At 37.3% G+C, this 22,959-nt stretch overlaps 1 protein-coding gene across 4 annotated transcripts; it reads right to left on the bottom strand.

Annotated features, from left to right (window-relative positions):
• Nucleotides 1–472: 472 nt before the first annotated feature.
• Nucleotides 473–21,904, bottom strand: LOC127500214 (leucine-rich repeat-containing protein 49). 4 transcript variants are annotated; one of them, XM_051871190.1, is made up of 18 exons: nt 21,842–21,904; nt 19,027–19,095; nt 18,355–18,430; nt 17,543–17,767; nt 16,476–16,578; nt 15,934–16,137; nt 14,913–14,979; nt 12,758–12,901; nt 12,048–12,109; nt 10,390–10,540; nt 8,813–8,896; nt 7,222–7,397; nt 7,061–7,147; nt 4,551–4,785; nt 3,850–4,035; nt 3,653–3,762; nt 2,112–2,259; nt 473–2,045 (listed from the first exon to the last, which is right to left on the bottom strand). In XM_051871190.1, the coding sequence occupies exons 4-18, from the start codon at nt 17,751–17,753 to the stop codon at nt 1,830–1,832; spliced, it is 2,184 nt and encodes a 727-aa protein (XP_051727150.1). In that variant the 5' UTR covers nt 17,754–17,767; nt 18,355–18,430; nt 19,027–19,095; nt 21,842–21,904; the 3' UTR covers nt 473–1,829. The 4 variants fall into 4 exon arrangements, with proteins under 4 accessions (XP_051727150.1, XP_051727151.1, XP_051727148.1 ...); XM_051871191.1 differs by lacking the exon at nt 21,842–21,904 and adding an exon at nt 21,739–21,790; XM_051871188.1 differs by lacking the exon at nt 21,842–21,904 and adding an exon at nt 19,338–19,512.
• Between the last annotated feature and the right edge of the window lie 1,055 nt (nt 21,905–22,959).

Raw genomic sequence — 22,959 nt, 5'->3', positions numbered from 1 at the left:
CTGAAACAACACTGTCATCAATCTGTCATTTGACTTTGATTTGAGCTGTAGTTAATGTTTGAGGACAAAAGATGTTGATTCAGGAGCACATTTGCACAGATTTCCTGGAGGTTCTTCAGTTCAAGCACCAGGCCAGATGAGTTCAGGGTCTTGAGAATTACACTGCAAAATATGATGTTCTTCCTCAGTGTTTCTTCTGTCACAAACATCTAAACATTCTTAAATCAAGATACATTTACTGGAGAAGCAAAATGACTGAAGATATTAAGTTTTGTTTACTGGAAAAAAAGTTTGTGCTTAAAACAAGAACAAATATCTGCCAATGGAGTCAGAAAAATTAGAAAACAAGATTATTTTTCCGACTCCATTGGCAGATATTTGTTAAATAATAATAATTAATTGTCACTAATAATATTCACTAAGCAAAGCTGAACAACATATTGATAAAGGTTTAAATTCAGGTCAATCAAAGTTTTTTCACATTTTTCTATTTAATAACCAGTCAAGTACAAAACATACATCAGTGCTCATGAAGGACCAAGTGGTTTGATTTTGACATTCAATATGGAGAAGCGACAGGCATTAAAGAGAAAGATCTGAAACACACTCTACACAAACACAAACGCTTGTGTTTGGAAATGAGTCGATTCTTCTCAGTTTTTGAAGAGAATCTCGAGCTGTTGACATGATTATAGAATGTTTTAACGGCACAGACATCTGAAGGAAACTCTACTGCACTGGAGACTGAGGTTTGTCACACCTGGAATGTACCTGTCTGTTTCCGACAGACCGGCTTTAATCAGGAGCACCATTACTGACGTCTGAGGAAGTTACTGGCCCACAGGAGAGGAAGTTCACTCAAATAAACACAGTGATGATGAGACGTGACGTACATTCAGGCTGTTAACTGTACCCTTACCGTGCTTTTATTTATTGCCTCATCATAAATTATCATTCGAAAGCTTAAACATTCAAAAATTCATCCTGTGAAACCGTTTTGAAAATGCGTTACTACTTTAAAACCTTTCGGTAGGCTCCTCCCCCTAGTGGGCGGAGTCATGTTTGCACTATTTTATAATCAAATCCATTAATAAACTTGACAAAACACACATTTGTTAGAAAGGTCTGAGACTCAAGGTTCCATATTTGGCATCTGTTTTGTTATAGAAGTGGTATATTAATTTATGACGCGTAAAAAAACTCAATATAATGTGTGTCGCCTGGTTATGGAAGCTTGTTTCCGCCACGGAATAAAACAATTTAAAAGCAATTCTGACTTTATAACTCACAATTTTGACTTTAAATCTCACAATTCTTACTTTATATCTCACAATTCTGACTTTAAATCTCGCAATTCTCACTTTATATCTCACAATTCTAAATAAAAAGTTGTAATTACTTTTTTTATTTTTAATTCAGTGGCGGAAACAAGCTTCCAAAGCCTGGTGGCTATTTTTGGTACAGCGCCTAAACAAAATCTCACAGGAACCACAATTTTTGTGATATCAACTTCAAATTTGGAACATGACTTGGCTAGACATATGGCTTTGATTTTCTCCCAATTTTAGAGTAAAATATATGTTTTTTTATAAATAGTACAGTACATTTGCTTTACAGTAAACTTTTTTCACTTCTGCAATAATCTTATCAGTGTCTTCTTTAAAAGAGACCAATCCTTATGTCAGTATTCATCTATTTAAGTTATAGTGCACTTTCATGTCTACGCTCAGAAGGGGAGGGGGTGGCAGGTAACAGGTTAAAACACCTCTGTGTTTATCACATGAATGAGTCAAAGTCTGTGGTTGATGTTTCTGGACGAGGGACGTCTGTCATTTGCTGTGCGTGAGCCGCTGGAGACTCGTCTGTCTGAAAGCCTGTCTGTCTCTCATCTCCAGCACACAGTCTCTCACGAGCTCGGCGAAGAGCGACGGCCAGAGCTTCTGCAGCGCGTCGGCCTTCACGCTGTGACCGGACGCTCGGTGAATCAGACCTCGCAGATATTGCTGCACCATCGCGGAGCGCTGCGTCGCGTCACCGCCGTCCTCCTGAGACACAGAGATCGGTTTAGATCCTGAATCGCTGATGGCTTGTTACCTTTGTGTTAGTCTCACCTCTGGGCCGTCGGACACTCGGCTGGGGTAGTTGAACAGTGCTCGGCTCAAACCGTCTCCCAGCTGTTTGCCGTTCTCCTTCAGCTCCTCCGGACTCTGACCGCTTCTCCGACCGCGACCGTCCAGCAGGAACTGCAGCTGCCGCTTCCTACAGCCAGACAGATACACGAGCAACAGGAACAATAAATCTGATAATTGGAGGCGTTTTGAATGATTGAAACCTTCTTTAAAAACACAGCAGGACATAATTAGTAATTACACCCACTACTAATAAAATAAGGCATTTGAAGAAGTCCATGCCAAAATAAAATAAAATATAAAATGAAATAATAAAATAAAGTAAAAAATATGAAATCAAATCAAATCTAAAATTAAATTAAATTAAAAAATAATAAAATAAAATAATAAAATATGAAATGAAATAAAAAATAAAATGAAATAAAAAAATAAAATAAAATATAAAATAAAATAAAACAAAACTTAATAAAATATAAAATTAAAATAAATTAAATCAAATCAAATAATAAAATAAAAAATCAAATCAAATGTAAAATAAAATAAAAATAAAATATAAAATCAAATTAAATAAAAAATAAATTAAAATAAAAAATAATAAAATCAAATAATAAAATATAAAATAAAATTAAAAATAAAATAAAATAAAATATTTTAGAGCTTGGCAAAACTAGAAAAATCTATATTCATTATAAAAATACTCATGAAGTTGATTCATTTCTATGATTTTTCCAGGGGCCAGTTTCATAAACATAGACGATTAAAAATGTGTCTTAAGAACTAGTTTGACAAATTAGCAGTTTCCAAGGGCTAATCGGTCTTACTTTTCAGATTTACCTTTTTATGTAACTTACTTAAAAAAGGTATGATCAGTCATAAAAATTAGAGGACTAAATAAGATGTATTTGCATAAGTTTATGCAAAAAGAAGGTCTAAAAATAACACTCACAAACTCACACACACAACGCTTGTAGGATGGCAGCTGCCTTGTACATGCACTGACCTGTCACACACACACACACACACACACACACACACACACACAGGTATTTCACAGGCAGTTCACTCTTAAAAATAAAGGTTCCAAAAGGTTGTTTTCACAGTGACGTCATAGAAGAACTATTTTTGGTTCCCCAAAGAACCTTTCAGTGATCTGTTCTTAAAAGAACCATCTTTTTCTTACCGTAAAGAAAATTTAAATGATCTAAAGAACCTTTTTCCACTATAAAGAACCTTTAGTGCAATGAAAAGATTTTGTGGATGTTAAATGTTCTTCATGGAACCATAAAGTGTGTGCCAGCTGTAATTCTGTGCTGACAGATGTTTTATAGCACCAGATGTCACAACATTGGGTCTAAAAGACAATTAATATTCAGTAACAATATCGATTGACTGCACTGACACCATCAGATGAGAATAAATCTTGAACTGAACGATGATATGAAACTTAAAGATTTATTACTGTGAAGCTGCTTTGACACAATCTATTTTGTATAAAGCGCTACAGAAATAAATCCGAGCCACACCTGGACTCCTCCAGCAGCAGCAGCAGACGACAGCGCGGCGTTTCTGTAGCAGCGACGTGACCCAGAGCCCCGAACATCCGCTCGGAGGCCATGATGTCATTCATAGTCACCTGAAACACAGAAATATCATCACACACACACACACTCTTCATACACAAACGAACAGCGCTGACTGACGCCGGCGGAGCTGCTCGGACCTCTGTGCCGTTGATCTTCTGCAGGTTGAGATGCTGAAGTCTGTAGATGAGGAAAGATCTCCAGAGCGTCAGTCCCACCACAGGATTCCCCTCCGGCTGGACGCTGATCTGCTCCAGACGTCTGATCTGAGCCAGAGCCGCCAGCTGAGGAAGATGAGTGATGCTCGTCTCCATGAACATCAGATGCTGCGGCGGGAAACAGCATCATCACAGGTGTGTGTTAAAGAGGTCATGAGCTATAAAACCAAAATGTCCTTGATATTTACACATGTAAGAGGTTTCTCTACAATAAAAACACCGCAAGTTTCACACCTCAAAGCTCCAGTTTGAAGAGCTCATATGCCCTTTTACAAAGTCTTGATGTTGGTCCTCTTTAAAATACAAGTTTTTGTTTTCCACCCTTCTGAAATACCAGAATTTGAATTCGGCTAATTTGTGATGTAGTAATTTTCCTGTACACACCCCATAACATGCATATGTAAATCTGCACCTCCAAAAACTGTACATCTCTCCAAAAGATCAAACTATTAGAAATGCATGGCTGAAGTTTATCCAGAGTGATTTAATGATAATGTTTACAAAAGTATTGTGTTCCCTGAGATACTTTGATGAAGTTCTCTCACAAAACTGATCTGAAAATGATTTCAAGACCCGTTTAAAATCTATCTTCGTCAGAATCTCGTCTCGGGTCTGATCCTCACCGTGAGGTTTGGGAATTTAAGGCGGATGCGCAGGAAGTTGGGAATGATGGAGTCGAAGTGTATGTAGCGGAAGGCGACGGTGGTGACGGTCGCGGCCGTCTGGACGCCCCAGCAGCGCTCCAGCGTCTCCAGGGCCCCGGGGCCAAACAGACGCAGCGTGTCTCCGTCCAGCTCGGCCAGGTGACTGTCAGACATGGACAGACTCTGAACGCTCGGACCGCCGCCATCCTGCAGCCTGGAAACACGACAGAGAAAATCACATGAGGACGATTTTAGGGCGGTTCGTGCAGGAATGTCTCGGCCTCATTCTGAATATCCGGGAATCTCCGGCTCCAGTTAGACAGGACTGTATGAATGATTTAAACACTCTTGGCAAACATGTTTGGACAGAGTCTCTTCTGAGAGGAATATTTGGACTCCAGCTCGCTTACATTCACTCCTGGCATGATGAGATCGACAGCAGCCACGTCACGACAGATCTGATCCACTGAACCGCTCAATGTTCAGATAAAACACACTCACTTAAACTGCAAAGACCTCTATTGTCCAGAGGTATAAGGTAAATACCACATGGTTTAATGTAATGTTTGGAAATAAACAATCCAAAAAGTAGTAATTGGGTTTAATCCGTACATATGATCTCTATAAATTAAATCCTTGTATTTGTGATTGACGGGTGAATAAAGTGTTGAATCAGTGAATCTACAGAAGCGTGACGCTCGGCAGCGCCGTTTCCAGTGCAGTTTGGTTAATTATAATTGGAGCGATTTGGTTTAATTTTGAGAGGTTAATTCAGAGGGGAATAATGAGTTTTTAACGAGACGCATGTGATTCACGCTTTAATTCTCTGCCCACATAAAACACTCGAACATCAGACCTCTTTAATGGACTGACAGATCTGAGCTGCTCTTCTGCTCGTCACTCATTCTACACTGATCATTTAATGGAGCCGCCGAGAATCAGTGATTCACTGCTACTACAGCGTATTAAAAACACACAAAAGATCATCGTGTGTCTTAAACAATCTAAGTTTCTTCATTTCTGGATGAATAAAAACTCCCATCAGCACTGATACAGTCTGCACACACACACACACACACACTACTGAACACAAACAGTGTGTTTGAAGTGAAAGCCAAGTGTGTGTATGTATGTGTTACAGTACGAGCATGCTGGGAACGCCACTGCAGCCAAACAAAATAAAATAAACTATTTAAATATAAAAACAATATAAATAAAATACTAATAATTAATTAAATCATAAAAATTAAAATAATTAATTTAAAAATATATACAAATAAAAATGTAAAATTAAGATACATAATTTAAAAAATGAAAGCAATACAAATAAACATTAATTAATAATAAATTAAATCACAAATATGTCAAATTAAAAATCATTTAAAAATATATAAAATAGATAAATAATGAAAAATATAAGCAATAAAAATAAAACAATTACTAATAATTAATCACAAACTGTAAAATGAAAACAAATAATTTAAAAATATATACAAATAATAATGTAAAATTTAAATAAATAATTTACAAATAAAAACAATCAAAATAAAACAATTACTACAAATGAATTAAATCATAAAAATGTAAAATTAAAAATAAATTAAAAAAATATATACAAATAAATAATGTAAAATTAAAATAAATAAATAATTTAAAAAATAAAAGCAGTACAAATAAAACAATAACTAATAATGAATTAAATCACAAAAATGTAAAATTAAAAGAAATAATTTAAAAATATATACAAATAAAAATGTGAAGTTAAAATAATTTACAAATAAAAACTATATCAAAATAAAACACTAAAAATGAATTAAATCTTAAAAATGTAAAATTAAAATTAAAATGAATAAGTTAAAAATATATATGAATAAAACAAATTAAATTAAAATACTAATAATTAATTAAATTACAAAAATGTCAAATTAAAAGACATAATGTAAAAACATATAGAAGTAAATAATGTAAAATTTAAAAAATAAAAATAAAAATAAAACGCTTACTAAAAATGAATTAAATCCAAAAAATGTCAAATCAAAAAGAAATCATTTAAAAAAAAATAAAAATAAATAATGTAAAATTACAACAAATAAATAATTTAAAAATAAAAGCAATACAAATAAAACAATAACTAATAATTAATTAAATGACAGAAATGTCAAATTAAAAGATATCATTTAAAAATATATACAAATAAAAAGTGTTAATTAAAATAGACAATTAATTAAAAAAAATATAAGCAATAAAAAAATAAAGCAATTACTAATAATAAATTAAATCACAAAAATGTAAAATTAAAAGAAATAAAGAATTAAAACAATAAAAACAGTCAAAAAACACTTACTCATAATTAATTAAATCATAAATATGTCAAATTAAAATAAATTATTAAAAAAATAAATAAAACACTGAGGAAGCAACTGGAGAAAATGCAGGTCAGACGTCAGCTGTGACACTGTGACGCGTGTCTGTGAAGAGGGCAGATGTACCTGGGGTCTCTGGGGCTGTTTGGGCGACTGGCCGATCGTAACCTGCTGTCACTTCCTCCGGCTGAGACTGTGAGCGGACTCAAGCGCCTGAGACAGAGAACCACAGCAGTCAAACGCGGCTCACACACACACACACACACTCTCTGTGAGATGACCGTCACCTGGGCTCGTCCGGCGAGGTCTCCTGAGCGTTCCCATTGGTCTGCGCGGGGCTGTGGGCGGGGCTATTGTCTGGACTGACGTCTTCCTTTGAGCCGTTCTGCGCAGGAAGCTCGAGGCACGCTTTAAGCCCCTCCCACTGCTGCGCGGCATTCTGGATCGCCAGTCGACGCCTTTCCTGCGACGGAAGAAAGACGAGCTGCTTTAGACTAACATTATATGAGCTCTCGAGGCAGAGGATCATTTTATAGAGTTTCAATGTCATTATTTTTATGTATGCGTTACAGTAAATGAGAATCAGGGTCTTAATTGACAAAATAATGTCAGTGGTCAGTTTTAATGAGATTCACTTATCTGGAGTGAGATCTACTTACTATTCATTAATTAAATCATTTAAAAAAGGTCAAATTAAAATAAATTAATAATTACTAAATTAAAATAAAAAATATAATTAAAATTAACAATCTAAAAAAGAACAACTACACTTACTAAAATTAATTAAATTATAAAAATGTAAAATTAAATAAAAAAGGTCAAATTAAAATAAATCATTATTAATTATTAGTGAAAATAAAAAAAATCAGTAAAATTAAATAATTAAATCAGTAAAAAAGTTAAAATTAAAATAAATAAATAATTAATAAAATAAAAAATAACAATCTTAAAATGTAAAAAATATAATTAAATTTAATTATAAAAATGTAAAATGTAAAATTAAACCATTAAAAAGTACAATAAAATTAAATAATAAATAAAATTAAAAATTTATTTTTTTAAATAATTAAATAATTAAAATATAATTAAATATAATTAAAATCTAAAAAGAACAATTACACATACTACAATTAATTAAATCATAAAATGTAAACAAACTTTTTAAAAAAATCAAGTCAAAATAAAACACTAATCATAGATAATAATTAATAAATGAACAAGATGAGAACTTAATATAAAAGATTTTGGAATAAAAACAATCCATATTAAACACTTTCTAAAAATAAAATCATTTTATCATGTCATGTGACCATTAACTGACATCAGAGAACCGTGAACATAAGAATATATTGTTAAATTATTAAAAATAAACGTAACTGGCAGTTTTGATGAGATTCACTCATCTGGAGCGTCTCTGAACTGTTATATATTCATAATTACAGCCTCGTGAGACTGAGATCAATAACATTCTGGAGAAAAAGATGTTTTTATGTTGCTTGACCTTCAGCTGCCCCTAGAGATCAAACACTGAATTCTGGGATTGAATGTGTGTCACAGATGTGACCGAGTCATCCAGAGGCATTTGATTGGTTATGTGCAGATGTGTCAGAAAGAGCTCCAAAACCCATCATGCATCAGGGCAGCAGCTGCCGCCAACAAACACTCACTGACAGCGAGTTACAGGGGACGAGTGTGTGTGTGTGTGTGTGTGTGTGTGTTGCACAACAGGAATTATCAGGATTACATTACAAATCCAAAATGAAGTGAGTTTGTGCTTAAAACAAGAACAAATATCTGCCAATGGGGTCAGAAGGTTTGTTTTCCCTTTGAATTCAGTTGTTTGTTGTGTGTGTATCGGGCTGAAGTGTGTGTTTGTACCTTGTGCGCAGCCAGTTTGTGGCCCTCTTTCTTCTTCTCATCCTCCTTTCGTGCTGAAACACTCGCCGTGCGTCTCTCCTCCTCCTGCAGAACCATCAAACCATCAGGACGCAATTAACACACACACACACACACACACACAGCAGTTTCTACAGCAGATGAGCACACAAAGACATTGTGAAGTGTGTGTGTGTGTGTGTGTGGATCAGAGGATTATTTTCAGATGATGTGCCATCCGGCCCAGTTGTTTGCTTCCCAGCATGCATTGCAACAGTTTTGGAGGCTGGTACCGCAGCACTTGGAAAGAGATCAGGCGACACACTAGATCATCTGTCTTTTATAAACACCCAATTAATACACTGAAAAATTAATATAGTTAAAAACTAGTTTTTATTATGACTTTTTCTACTCACTATAGTAATGCACTGTTAAATGCATTATTTATTTGTTTGTTTTTTTATTTAATTTTAATATAATTTTTATTTATTTTATTTATTTGTATTTATTTATATTAATGAATGTTTATTTATTTTAATCTAATTTAATCAATATATGAATAACTACCTCAATTTTTACATTTTAATCATATTTATTATTATTTTATTTTATAATCTAATTTATTTATTTATTTATTTATTTTTTACATTTTTACAGTCTAGACTTTTTCACGGACCCACTGTCACTCCCCGAACTTCAATGTGAAAACCCCTAAACTTGATGATTTACTAATAAATAAATGACTATATAAAAATAAAATTATTACAGGCGATAAACTGCACTACTAAATAAACGATTTATTTCCCTTTTCATGCAGCTTTTAACATGTTTGAACCAGGAGCTCTTCTATAAATCAGCTGCTGATCACAGATCAGTGTTTCTCTGAGCTTCAGAAGCCAATATTTTCCAATCAAAATCATCTAAATCACCACAGGTGTTCCTCAGGGTTCTGTCTTGGGCCCTCTTCTATTCATTATTTACTTGCTTCCTCTTGGTTATATTTTCAGGAAACACAGTATTCATTTTCATTGCTACGCTGATAACACCCAGCTCTGTCTTCCAAGCCTCGGGTTCCTTTCCTCCACCTTCTCTGTCCAGCTGTATAGCTGAAATTAAATTCAGTGCATTTTCTAAAACTTATTGCGGTAACTGGCTTCAGGTGAAGTATCGTATCGATTTTAAAATCCTGCTTCATACACTCAACGCTCTTAATAGCCTCACTCCTTCAAACCTTACTGATCTTCTTCACGTCTAATCCCCTTTAAGCTCTCTCAGATCTTCACTCTCAATTTAACATGTATTCGCCTGACCTCCATGAAAGCTAGAACTTTTAGTTGTGCTGCTCCTCCTTTTTTATGGAACTCTTTCTCCCTTGATATTCACAACAGAAACATACTCCAGTATAATCATTGTAAGAACCCCTGGAATTAATTGTTGATGTATTTCCTATTGAAGCAGAACATATCAAAGAGCTCGTCCCTGTTATTAATGAGTTTAGCCCTTTAGCTTGCATCACAACTGTGACATATTTCGTCAGAACAAACAAGTCATGATTACCACACACGGTGTGACAGACTCACTGTGACGCGCTTCATGTCGAGCAGCTGAAGGTGTGGCGAGCAGCAGCGGAGGAGCGTCTGTCTGTAGCATGACTCCAGCGCCACGGGATTCCCATCGACGCTCAGCTCACTGAGAGAGCGGCAGTCCCACAGACAGGCCAGCGCATCAAAACTACACACACAACACTAACGTCAACATCACACGGCATCCACAACACATTCTGATCCTGTCATTTGCAACAGTCAGTTCTGGTTTCAGACAAGAAGAGAGAATCGTTAACTGTCATGTTACTTCCCTCCGTATGCAAGCCCCTTTCTGCCATGGAATAAAAAAAGGTAATTGCAACTTTCATCCATAAACTCAGAATTCTGAGATTAAAATAAAAAAAGTCAGAATTGCGAGATACAAACTCAGAATTATGAGATATAAACTCAGAATTACAAGAAAAAATATTGCAAGAAATAAACTCAGAATTATGAGAAAAAGTCAGTATTGCGCAATACAAACTCAGAATTATGAGATATATAAACTCAACAAGAAAGTCAGAATTGCGAGATATAAACTCAGAATTGCAATAAAGTCAGAATTGCGAGAAATAAACTCAGAATTACGAGAAAAAGTCAGAATTGCGAGATATAAACTCAGAATTGCAATAAAGTCAGAATTGCGAGAAATAAACTCAGAATTACGAGAAAAAGTCAGAATTGCGAGATATAAACTCAGAATTACAAAAAAGTCAGAATTGCGAGAAATAAACTCAGAATTATGAGAAAAAGTAAGAATTGCGAGAAATAAACTCAGAATTATGAGAAAAAGTAAGAATTGCGAGATATAAACTCAGAATTATGAGAAAAAGTCAGTATCGCGAGATATAAATTCAGAATTATGAGAAAAAGTCAGAATTGCGAGATATAAATTTAGAATTACGAGAAAAAGTCAGTATTGTGAGATATAAACTCAGAATTACGAGAAAAAGTCAGTATCACGAGATATAAACTCAGAATTGCGAGAAAAAGTCAGAATTGCGAGATATAAATTTAGAATTACGAGAAAAAGTCAGTATTGTGAGATATAAACTCAGAATTACGAGAAAAAGTCAGTATCACGAGATATAAACTCAGAATTGCGAGAAAGTCAGAATTGCGAGATATAAACTCAGAATTACGAGAAATAAACTCAGAATTACGACAAAAAGTCTGAATTGCGAGAAATAAGTCAGAATTGTTTGAGCCACAATTACTTATTTTATTTTTTTCATTTCATGGCTGAATTAATAAATAAATTTGTCTCAATTTTACATAGACGTTGATTGACCCCTGACCTTCAGTTAGCCCCGCCCACAGACCCTCACACACATGCAGGGCTCTGGATGCAGCAGTATGACACAGCAGTAATGAGGGAGAAACACGCCGGAGCGCTCGCCCTGTCACACCGCAGCACATCATGCACACGCTCACACAACCGCACGACTGCCACCATGACAACACAATAAAAAACTAATTACTGAACCATGTTCCCATGGTAACAGAATCAGACACACTTGACGACAGTCCAAGCGCTTCCGCCCGAGTGTGTGTGTGTGTGTGTGTGTGTGTCGCACAACCCTGCACTGCTGCAGTACGAGGGCACGACGCGTCCTCTGACAGGACAGGGTTAAACACGCTAATGTTGCTCTTACCTGCTGATGCTGTTAGCACTGAGAAACAGACGCTGCAGACGAGGAAGATGCTCCACACCCGTCTACAGACAAACAGAGAGACAGAGAGGAGATGCAGCATCCCTCAGTCACCGGCACACTGATCACACACACACACACACACCGCTGCGGCTGAACACTGACGGGAGGGGCAGCGGAAGAGCAGGACAACTGCGGGGGAGGGAAGTGTGTGTGTGTGTGTGTGTGTGTGTGTGTGTGTGGAGATGCTCAGATTCAGCACACACACACAGGAAGTGATTGAAAGCAAAAGCAGTCAGTCATTGTTTTCAGCTGGAGGATTTTCACACAGAAACAATTTGTGTTTATTAGGGTGTTGAGGATGGTTGCTAAGATGTTTTTAAGTGGCTGCTGAAAAGCTAATAATTAATTATAATTTATTATAATTAATAATTCATTATATTTGTGAAGTCATTCTGAGATTTCAAGCTAATATTTCAATAAATCAACAACATATTCATGTGTTCACGGTTCTCTAATCTCAGTTGATGGTCATGTAGGTGAACGAACTGAATATTTTATCTTTTTTAAGAGTTTATGTTTTTTTATTTTAAATAATTTATTTATTTTAAATTTGAATGATTTAATTATTAGCTTCTCATCAACTCTGACTCAACCCTGAGTTCCTGGATGATTGAGTCCTTCACACACGTTAACTCCAGTGACTGACTGACCACAGACGTGATGCCGTTGTGTCGCAGGTTCAGTTCGGTCAGACACTTCAAGCCCTGCAGATTCTCCACTCGAGTGATGCGGTTTCCTGATAGATTCAGCAGACGAAGCTTCGACAGACCAGACACGTTTTCAATCTGAGAGATCTGAGGAGAGACAGAGGACACACACTCAGATCATGACCTCAGATGTTACTGAGAACTGAAGTTACGCTGTACTAAATGTTTCAGATTCCCCCATTAAAGGATTAGTTCACTTCAGAATTAAAATGTCCTGATAATTTACTCTCCTCCATGTCATCCAAGATGTTCATGTCTTTCTTTCTTCAGTGAAAAAGATATGAAGGTTTTTGAGGAAAACATTCCAGGATTTTTCTCCATATAGTGGACTTCACTGGGGTTCAACGGGTTGAAGGTCCAAATGTCAGTTTCAGTGCAGCTTCAAAGAGCTCTACATGATCCCAGACGAGGAATAAGAGTCTTATCTAGAGAAACCATCGGCCATTTTGCACTGCTCTGTGATGCTCCACGCATTACGTAATCACGTTGGAAAGGTCACGCGGTAGGGCGAAAAACTCCATCTCATTTTCTCCTCCAACTTCAAAATCGTCCGACATTGTTGTTTTACCTTTTTTTGTAAAGGCCGTTTGACTTAGTCTTTGTACGTTCACTTTGGATCGGTACTTCCACCTACGTCACGCGTGACCTTTCCAACATGATTACATAATCAGTGGAGCATCACAGAGCAGTGCAAGACGAGCATTTGTGGTTAAAAAGTATATATTTTTTTAGAAAATGTCTGATGGTTTCTCTAGATAAGACTCTTATTCCTCGTCTGGGATCATGTAGAGCTCTTTGAAGCTGCACTGAAACTGACATTTGGACCTTCAACCCGTTGAACCCCAGTGAAGTCCACTATATGGAGAAAAATCCTGGAATGTTTTCCTCAAAAACCTTCATTTCTTTTCCACTGAAGAAAGAAAGACATGAACATCTTGGATGACATGGAGGAGAGTAAATCATCAGGAAATTTTCATTCTGAAGTGAACTAATCCTTTAAACTTAGTTGAAAGGCAACTTTTCGTAGAAACTAAATATGTAAGGAAGCCTCGGGAGTAAAAGCTGGAATAAAACAGCAGATCATGTTTTACCTGACAGACGTCAATCCTTTAGATATTAATACATTTATTCAGGATGCATTAAATTGATCAAAAGTGACAGTAAAGACATTTATAATGTTACAAAAGATTCTATTTCTGTTCATCAAAGAATCCTGAAAAATCTGAACTGTTTTCAACATTGATAATAATCATAAATGTTTCTTGATCATCAAATCATCATATCAGAATGATTTCTGAAGGATCATGTGACACTGAAGACTGGAGTAATGATGCTGAAAATTCAGCTTTGATCACAGGAATAAATTACACTTTACTATATATTCACAGATGTTTTAAACTGTAATAATATTTCACTGTTTTTACTGTATTTCTGATCAAATAAATGCAGCATTGGTGAGCAGAAGAAACTCTTTCAAAAACATTAAATAATCTTACCGACCCCAAACTTTTCAGGAGTAGTATTATAAAAATCTATTACGTTCATCATTAAGTATCGTATTTCAGTGGAAACTAAGTATCCAAGAAGAAATACAGAGAAACCAGTGTCAGAGTGAAGGATTCTGGCCTGTACGGATAGTGTAGAGGTTACAGTGAAATAAAACACAACTGAGCCACAAATTGTTGTTCTTCAAAAGCAGTGGGGCGCTGAACCCCGCATACATGATCAACAGCTCACATAAACCACCCAAACTAGCACTTAACGTGATTAAAATAGACTGACGCAGGAAATAAATGACAGATTGATGCTGGATACGACCGATCCGCCTCAAAAACACCCTGGATCTCCTCTCATGATCACAGCAGTGAGGGGGCGGAGCTACTTATGCACAGCATGATGAAACCGCTAATCAACCAATCAGCATCCGCCTCCACAATCACAACGCAAACAGAACGAGAAGGTTTAAAAACGGCAGGAACTGAGAGCTGATGCTTGACACGAGTACAGAACACAACCTCGAAAGATCAAATAACTTACATCAGGATCAGCTCTCAGTGTCTAATAAAAATATAATCATATATGATATCTGAATATGTACCTGATTACTGTGTAAGTCCAGAACATCGAGTTTGGTGAGGCCATCCATATCACAGATCCTCTGGATTCTAGGACAAACATTCAGGATTCATCAATGATTGATGTTGCATAAATACAGAAAACACATGATCATAATGAGGAGTGAGAACAGGATCATCCGAAGTCACTGTGATTGTGTGCAGATATACTGGAAATAATGGACTGAAATCCCTCAGGAGAAACGCTGAGACCGACTGGAGGAATGAGATCCGTGATAGAGCTTCACAGAGACAGACGGGCGTCTTCAGCTCATATTTCACCCCGACAACAACATAAGAAGTGATATAATGCATAAATGAAGCCTATTTAAGATATTTGCTGCATAATTGCTATGAAAACAACACAGAAAAGATTTAATGTTCCTCAAAATGAACTTGATCTTCTTCTTTTGGGACTTTGATCCCAGATAATAAAAACATGTTTTAAGAACGTTTTTCTAACGTTTCCATTAAGTTATAAAAATGTTATTTCTGAATGTTCTAAATGTTCAGTTTTTTAAATGTTGTGAAAATGTTTATTCTTGGTTGTGCAAACATTAAGGGTTTTATTATTCTCCAAACATTATGGGAACGTTACTTTTGAATGTTTTCTGAAGCTAAAACATTTTTAAAAATGCTCCATGAACGATGTATAAATAGTGTTTTTGTGCTAACATTTTGAGAAGATTATTAAAGACCAGATAACTTTGAATGAACGTTCTATTAACGTTACTGGAAGAATGTTTGCTCATAACTTTGAGAGAACCTTGCCACAACGTTCCCTGTTTGCTGGGATCTAGACATTTCCAAACATCAGAATGTTACTTATTCAATAAAACATACGAGCTTTAGTTCTGATATCAAACGCTGACAGTTTAATTGGAGTTCTGTTGGTTTTAAGAGCAGGGCGTGAGCATTCCTGTGAGATTACACATCTACAAACAAGAAGAAAGTGTGTGTTTGTGACCCGGCAGCCCTCACACTCACACACACACACACACACACCGATTCTTCCCGAGCAGCAGCACACGCAGAGAGCTGAGGGCGGAGATGCCAGACATGTCAATCAAGCGGTTGTCATGGAGATCGAGGAACACCAGGTGCCGCAGGTGAACCAGGTCCTGCAGGTGTGAGATGAGGTTGTGCTGCATGTTGAGGAGACGCAGTTTTTCGCCCCCGTCCAGATCAGGGATCGACGTCAAACCGCGCCTGCAGAAGGATCACGGATAATCAAACAACTAATCACTGTCTCAATCATCACATTATTTCACTGCATCTGCAAATGCCTTTTTTCTAGAGATAGACTCTTCTGCCCCCTGCTGGTGTGATTGTGTCACGGGCAGCAAAGTGAGATGAGTTCATTCAAACTGTTCACTCAAAAAAAAAAAACTCAATTGGAATTTAAAGAAACAAACAGTAAAAATTCTGATTCAAAACATTACAAGAAAAAGTTTTAGCAGTTCTTAATTTACAGTTCATGAACAGGAAAAAAGGGTGTTCTGGGTGGTTGTTGGGTGTGTTTTCCTAAAGGTAAATGAACGGGATACCGGTCCAGATCCAGTCTCTCTGGACAGGATGTGACGTCATCTCTGAAGCTGATGGCAGACGGGAAACTTTGGGCAGAACTGTCACGCAGACTTCCTGTGTCACCTTAAGAGGAGACGTACATTAATATCAGTTCATGCTTGTGAATTTTGCTGGGAATCGAACACATGATCTACTGTATGAGCTTCAGGGAAGCACACACACACACACACACACACACTCACACACACACACTCACACACACACACACACACACACTCACACACACACACTCACACACACACACACACACTCATTCTCTCATTCACACACTCATTCACACACACTCATTCATTCACTCACACACACACACACACACACACACTCACACACACACACTCATTCACACACTCATTCATTCACTCACACACACACACACACACACACTCACACACTCATTCTCTCATTTACACACTCTCATTCATTCACTCACACACACACACACACACACTCACACACTCATTCTCTCATTCACACACACTCATTCATTCACTCACATACACACACACACTCACTCATTCACACACACACACTCATTCATTCACTCACACACACACACACACACACTCAGTCATTCACTCACTCATTCACTCACACACATACTCACTTATTCATACTCGTTCACACACACACACACACTCATTCACTCACTCACACAGACACACTCACTCACACACTCACTCATTCACTCATTCACTCACACACACACACACTCACTCATTCACACACTCATTCACTCACACACATACTCACTTATTCATATACTCGTTCACACACACACACACACACACTCATTCACTCACATTCACTCTCATTCACACACTCATTCACTCACACACATACTCAAACACTCATTCACACACACTCACTCATTCACTCACACACACACTCACTCATTCACTCACTCACTCACACTCACACACACACTCACTCATTCACTCACTCACACACACACACTCACTCGCACACTCACTCACACTCACTCATTCACACACACACACTCATGAAGCAGTGTCTGAACCCGTCTTACCGCGCATGTGAGCGAGAGCTGCTTTACTCTGAGCAGACGCGGCCCCTGCGCTGTGAGCGATCCGATGGGGCTTCACCCTGTACGCCTGCAGCCCCAAATCCGCCACCATCCCAACAGGAAGTGCCACAGGAAGGGAGAAAACACAGCGCTGCACACCCGCAAACACACTCTCACCTGCCAGTACAGGAGCGCGCATGTGCCTGACCGCCATATGCAGACGCCCATCTGAACAGATGAAACAGTGCTTTATTTAGTGTGTAATGTTTCTGTTTGATCATGAAAAAGGCGGGAGTTCTTCTCTTTATCAGTGTCAGTGTTTCTGAACTCCCTGAAACGCCTCCATCTTGAGTTTTCTTCACAATATTCCTCATTTAAATAATTCATACGCAGAATAAAGGGGCGGGGCCTGGTTGAGTTAGTTTGTAGTGTGTTGAAACTGGCGGTTATGGTAAGGGGCGGGACATTTCCCAAACGCCAATCACAACACACTGCTCCAGCCGACCAATCAGAGCACACTGTGCTTTTCAGAAGGAGGGGCTTCATAGAGACAGGAACTAAACGGAGCGTTACTGACAGACTGGGAAGAGAGGAGCTGAACAATGGAGAATATGAGGAAAATAATCAACATTCAAGCAGGAAAACCTGTTCTAGCAGAGCACAAAATCAAAGGTCCTCAACAAAGGCAATAAAAGATGCATAAGAATTAACTGTACAAATGGATGTAAAGTGAAACTGACACGTAATAAATTCAGATATTCTGCATACAGAAAAACAGTAGTGATATTTCACAGAGACTAAAGAGTGTTCGGTACCGGTTTTGGAGGGGTTTGGTTTCACAGAGTCCACATTCAAAGCTTTCTTCAGTTCATCTGACAACCTCAGATCAAGCTGGCAAAACAATATAGTGACATATTAAAGTTATTAAAAGCAGTTGATAACAACTATATTGAATGAAAACATTTGAAATGCCTGTGGAGAAAAAAATGCTCTTTCTGTAATATTACATTACTGTTTTGACAGCACTGATCCTTTTGGATGAAAACGAAACTTGAAATGAATAATGACTCTATTGTCTTCTGTAGAGCTGCATCTGAATTAGTCTCATATTTGATGAAGTTTGCATCGATTCTGTTATTTTCCTGTTTATGACTGCGAAGCTGCTTTGAGACAATCTGTACTGCATGAAGCTCTACTAAATTGACTGTAATTATAATCCATAATCACAGCGTTTGCACCTCTGACCCCTACTGCTCCTCAGAAACCATATAAAAGAACATGAATTCATTGTGCTCAAATCACACCCTTTAGTTCATGTACTTTAAACCACTTACTGTACATTTTCATTACAGGAACATTATGAGAGTGAAAAGAGAGAGTCCAGGAGGCTTGAAGGCGAGATATAATCAGATTAGAGGGACTGTGTTTGATTTGTGGCTAACGTAAACCCCAGACCTGTTCTAGACCGGTTCAGATCTCACACTCACCGGTCTCTGTGTCAGTCTGTCGGGCAGTAAAGACTTCACTGCTGCTAGATGCTGCTTATAACTGTGAACCTGCGGAGAGAGAGAACATATACATCAGACACTGAATGCTTGTCATATTGAGCCACTGTGTTATTATGATACTCCGAGGTACTTTAAAGATGCTCCATGTCGACATTGCATGGTACTTGTGTAAGAGGAACACAAGCATTGAAGCGCTGCAGGCTTTGTCTCCATCTGCATGTGATCTGCAGCAGCAGCTGGTGAGTTTGGCAGGTCTGATAGTGATTCATCGGATCATGTAAAACTCTTACCGCAGGAGGCAGAAAACTCCCAGCTGTGTTATTATCGCGCTTCTGCTGTTTATACGAGCGCATGTCACGCGCCTTTCTTTCAGAGAGTTCACAATAACGCGTTCAGGATTACTCGTAGCAAGTTTGTTTTTATTTCCAGAAGTGTTGCACTAGGCGTCTCGTGAAAAGCGCGTCACTCCGCGTCCTTAGCAACTAACTTTTAGTAAACAGTTACGGGCACTTCCGGTACCACCCGCTTATTGGTGCGTTCAAGTCATGTTGGAAATATCATATTTACGAGTTGAACGCACATGAACGCCAATATAAAGTCATAAATACGAGTGGGAAGCTCGGGATTTTCTTTAAACCCCGAGTTGGGGGCGTGTCAGTGAGAAACACGACGGAATACCATAATACTTATAGGTATTTAGCAGTAGTGACAGTGTCAAAAAATGTATTTACAACAAAATAAGCTAACTGCCTTCACAAAATATGAAAGCATTGTAATCTAACAATATAATAACGATTACGTTTACTGTGGCTTCATAAAGCAATTAAAAACGTCTATTCTTTGTTCATTTTCTAGAAGTAGAGTTAAAAAACCGCTGTATTTTATAGTTAATTGAAAGAAGGCACACCGCCATTTTGAACGCACCTGTAGACGAAAACTGGACTCACTGTTCGTTATTTTTTGAACACCTTAAAACGTACAAATCTGCTCTGAACTTGGTTCATTCTTAACAAATCAAGCAACAGGCCAAAAGCGTTATCTGACACAATAAACAAGCTCACTAAACCTCCATCTTCAGATGAGCTTTGCTGTTCTTTCTTAAAGGGTTAGTTCACCCAAAAATGAAAATAATGTCATTTATTACTCACCCTCATGCCGTTCCACACCCGTAAGACCTTTGTTAATCTTCGGAACTCAAATTAAGATATTTTTGATGAAATCGATGGCTCAGTGAGGCCTGCATAGCCAGCAATGACATTTCCTCTCTCAAAATCCATTAATGTACTAAAAACATATTTAAATCAGTTCATGTGAGTACAGTGGTTCGATATTAATATTATAAAGCGACAAGAATATTTTTGGTGCGGCAAAAAAACAAAATAACGACTTATATAGTGATGGCCGATTTCAAAACACTGCTTCATGAAGCTTCGGAGCGTTATGAATCAGCGTGTCGAATCAGCGGTTCGGAGCGCCAAAGTCATGTGATTTCAGCAGTTTGATACGCGATCCGAATCATGATTCGACACGCTGATTCATAACGTTTCGAAGCTTCATGAAGCATGAAGTTTTGAAATCGGCCATCACTATATAAGTCATTATTTTGTTTTTTTTGGCGCACCAAAAATATTCTCGTCGCTTTATAATATTAATATTGAACCACTGTACTCACATGAACTGATTTAAATATGTTTTTAGTACATTAATGATGAACGAAGGTCTTCGAACGGCATGAGGGTGAGTAATAAATGACATTATTTTCATTTTTGGGTGAACTAACCCTTTAAATCATGTACTGGAAAAGACAGATGCTGTCCGCCGGTGTTTCTCTGAGTTTAGTTTTGGGCCTAATCTTTCTGGCCAGTGTTTTCTCCCACTAATCCATCTTGTATCAGTGAGTTAATCTTGAAATCCAATTCTTCATCCTGTCGACTTGATCCTGCTCCTACTTCTCTCCTGAAACTCTGCCATTCTGTCATCTGTGTACCTATTTCTCACTTCATAAATACATTTCTTGCCTCTACTTTATACTTTAAGCTGCCAGTTACCCCAGTTCTCAAAAAACCCAACCTTGACCCGTCAGTTCTAATTATTTGCCAAATTACTGGAAAGTACAGTTGCCTCCCAGCTTCAGTCTTTTCTAATAAAATAATCTCTTTGATCCCTTTCAAACTGGTTTTCGTCCACTTTATAGTACTGAAACTGCCCTTGTAAAGGTAGTGAATGACCTACTACTTTCTGGTGACTCTGACTCTCTCTCTCTCTATACTTCTACTACTTGACCTCAGCTCCAGCTTTGATTCTGTCTGTCATGATTTACTTATGTCCCACCTCTCAGATATGGGTATTTACGGTGTTGCTCTTTCTTGGTTTTCCTCCTGATCTCTCTGATTGACAATTTTACATTTCACTGCAGGATTTTCGATCTCATACTGTCCGCCTGCAGCAAGGTGTGCCTCAGGGTTCCGTTCTAGGTCCATTATTATTCCTCATCTACATATACCTCTGGGTCAGATTTTACATCAACATGGTTTTAACTATGATTTCTATGCTGATGACATCCAAATCTATACTATATGTATTCTGTAAGCCTGCTCTATTCACTCACATTGATAACATTTCTGCTTGTGTGAATGAAATAAAAGAATGGCTCATATGAACTATCACCAAAACAGCATTTTTTTCACTTACGTCGCATTGCTCAGCTCTGTCCCTCCATCAGTGTCAAAGACGCCAAAACAATCATCCATTTTGTTTTATCTTGACTACTGTAATGCTCTTTTTATTAGCTTACCTGCTATAGCTCCTTTGCCAGATTGCAAAATATTCAAAACTCTGCTGCCAGAATTCTCACCCACACCAAGCGTTCTGCCCACATCACCCTATTCTGTTTGAACTCCTACCGGTGGCCTATCATATCAAGTACAAAGTACTACCGCTCACTATTAAATCTTTACATGGCTTGGCTTTATCTGCTCCTCCCCTACATCCCGACTCGTTCACTTCTGTCTTCTGAATCTGGCCTTCTCTGTCCCTCGGTGTCGCCTCTCTTCTATGGGTGAAGATCATTTAGTGTTGTTGCACCTAAACTCTGGGATTCAAATTGCAACTCAAAACCCATTTGTTTTGCATCTTCCAATCTTAACATTATAGTTAATGCACTGTGAACTAACATGAACATTTTTATTATGTAACATCATCAAAGGCTATAAATGCTGTAAAAATATATTTACTCATTGTTAGTTAATGCATTAACTCACGTTAAAAAATGAGAGCTTATTGTAAAGTGTTGGCAAATCATCCAGAGAACATTTAACATTTAACACAGCTGATGCTCTGAATGTTTAATAAATTCAAAAACCTGCTCATTAACTATATTCACACCATCTGCTTTTGCTCACAAAACAGGTTTCAGATTCTCTTCATATGAAACATTTTACCTTGAGAAAACCTTGTCAGACTGCCAAATGTTACCAAAAATCCCATTCTTTTTCATTATACCAGTGTGATGTAATTCTATTCTTTTGTTTGTTTGGAATAATATCTTGATATCGTCATGTTTTGATTATCAGTGACATTTTCATCCAAAAGGTAACTGGTAAATAATGTGTTAATCGCTGTCTTCTCTGTAAAGGTCAGTCAATAGTGGTTTTCTCAGTTTCATTTCACAAGGAGAAATGACACTTTGCACTATGAAAACAATATTTAAATTGCAAAATATGTATCATGGTAGTGTTTGTTGCACTGCCTTTAATTTGCACTGAATGTAATGAGTATCTAATGAGAATCATGAAAACAATGTCACAATCCAAAAAAATCTTAATGGTCTTTAAATCATGCCAAGTGAAATATCTTAATTTTGCATAAACTACTAGTAGAGTATACAGTGTGCAAAAGTGACGTCCAGAGGGG

This window comes from Ctenopharyngodon idella, chromosome 18, assembly GCF_019924925.1.
Source record: "Ctenopharyngodon idella isolate HZGC_01 chromosome 18, HZGC01, whole genome shotgun sequence".
Taxonomy (NCBI): Eukaryota; Metazoa; Chordata; class Actinopteri; order Cypriniformes; family Xenocyprididae; genus Ctenopharyngodon; species Ctenopharyngodon idella.
The sequence above is the reverse complement of the archived record's forward strand: the minus strand, read 5'-3'. Positions and strand labels throughout refer to the sequence as shown.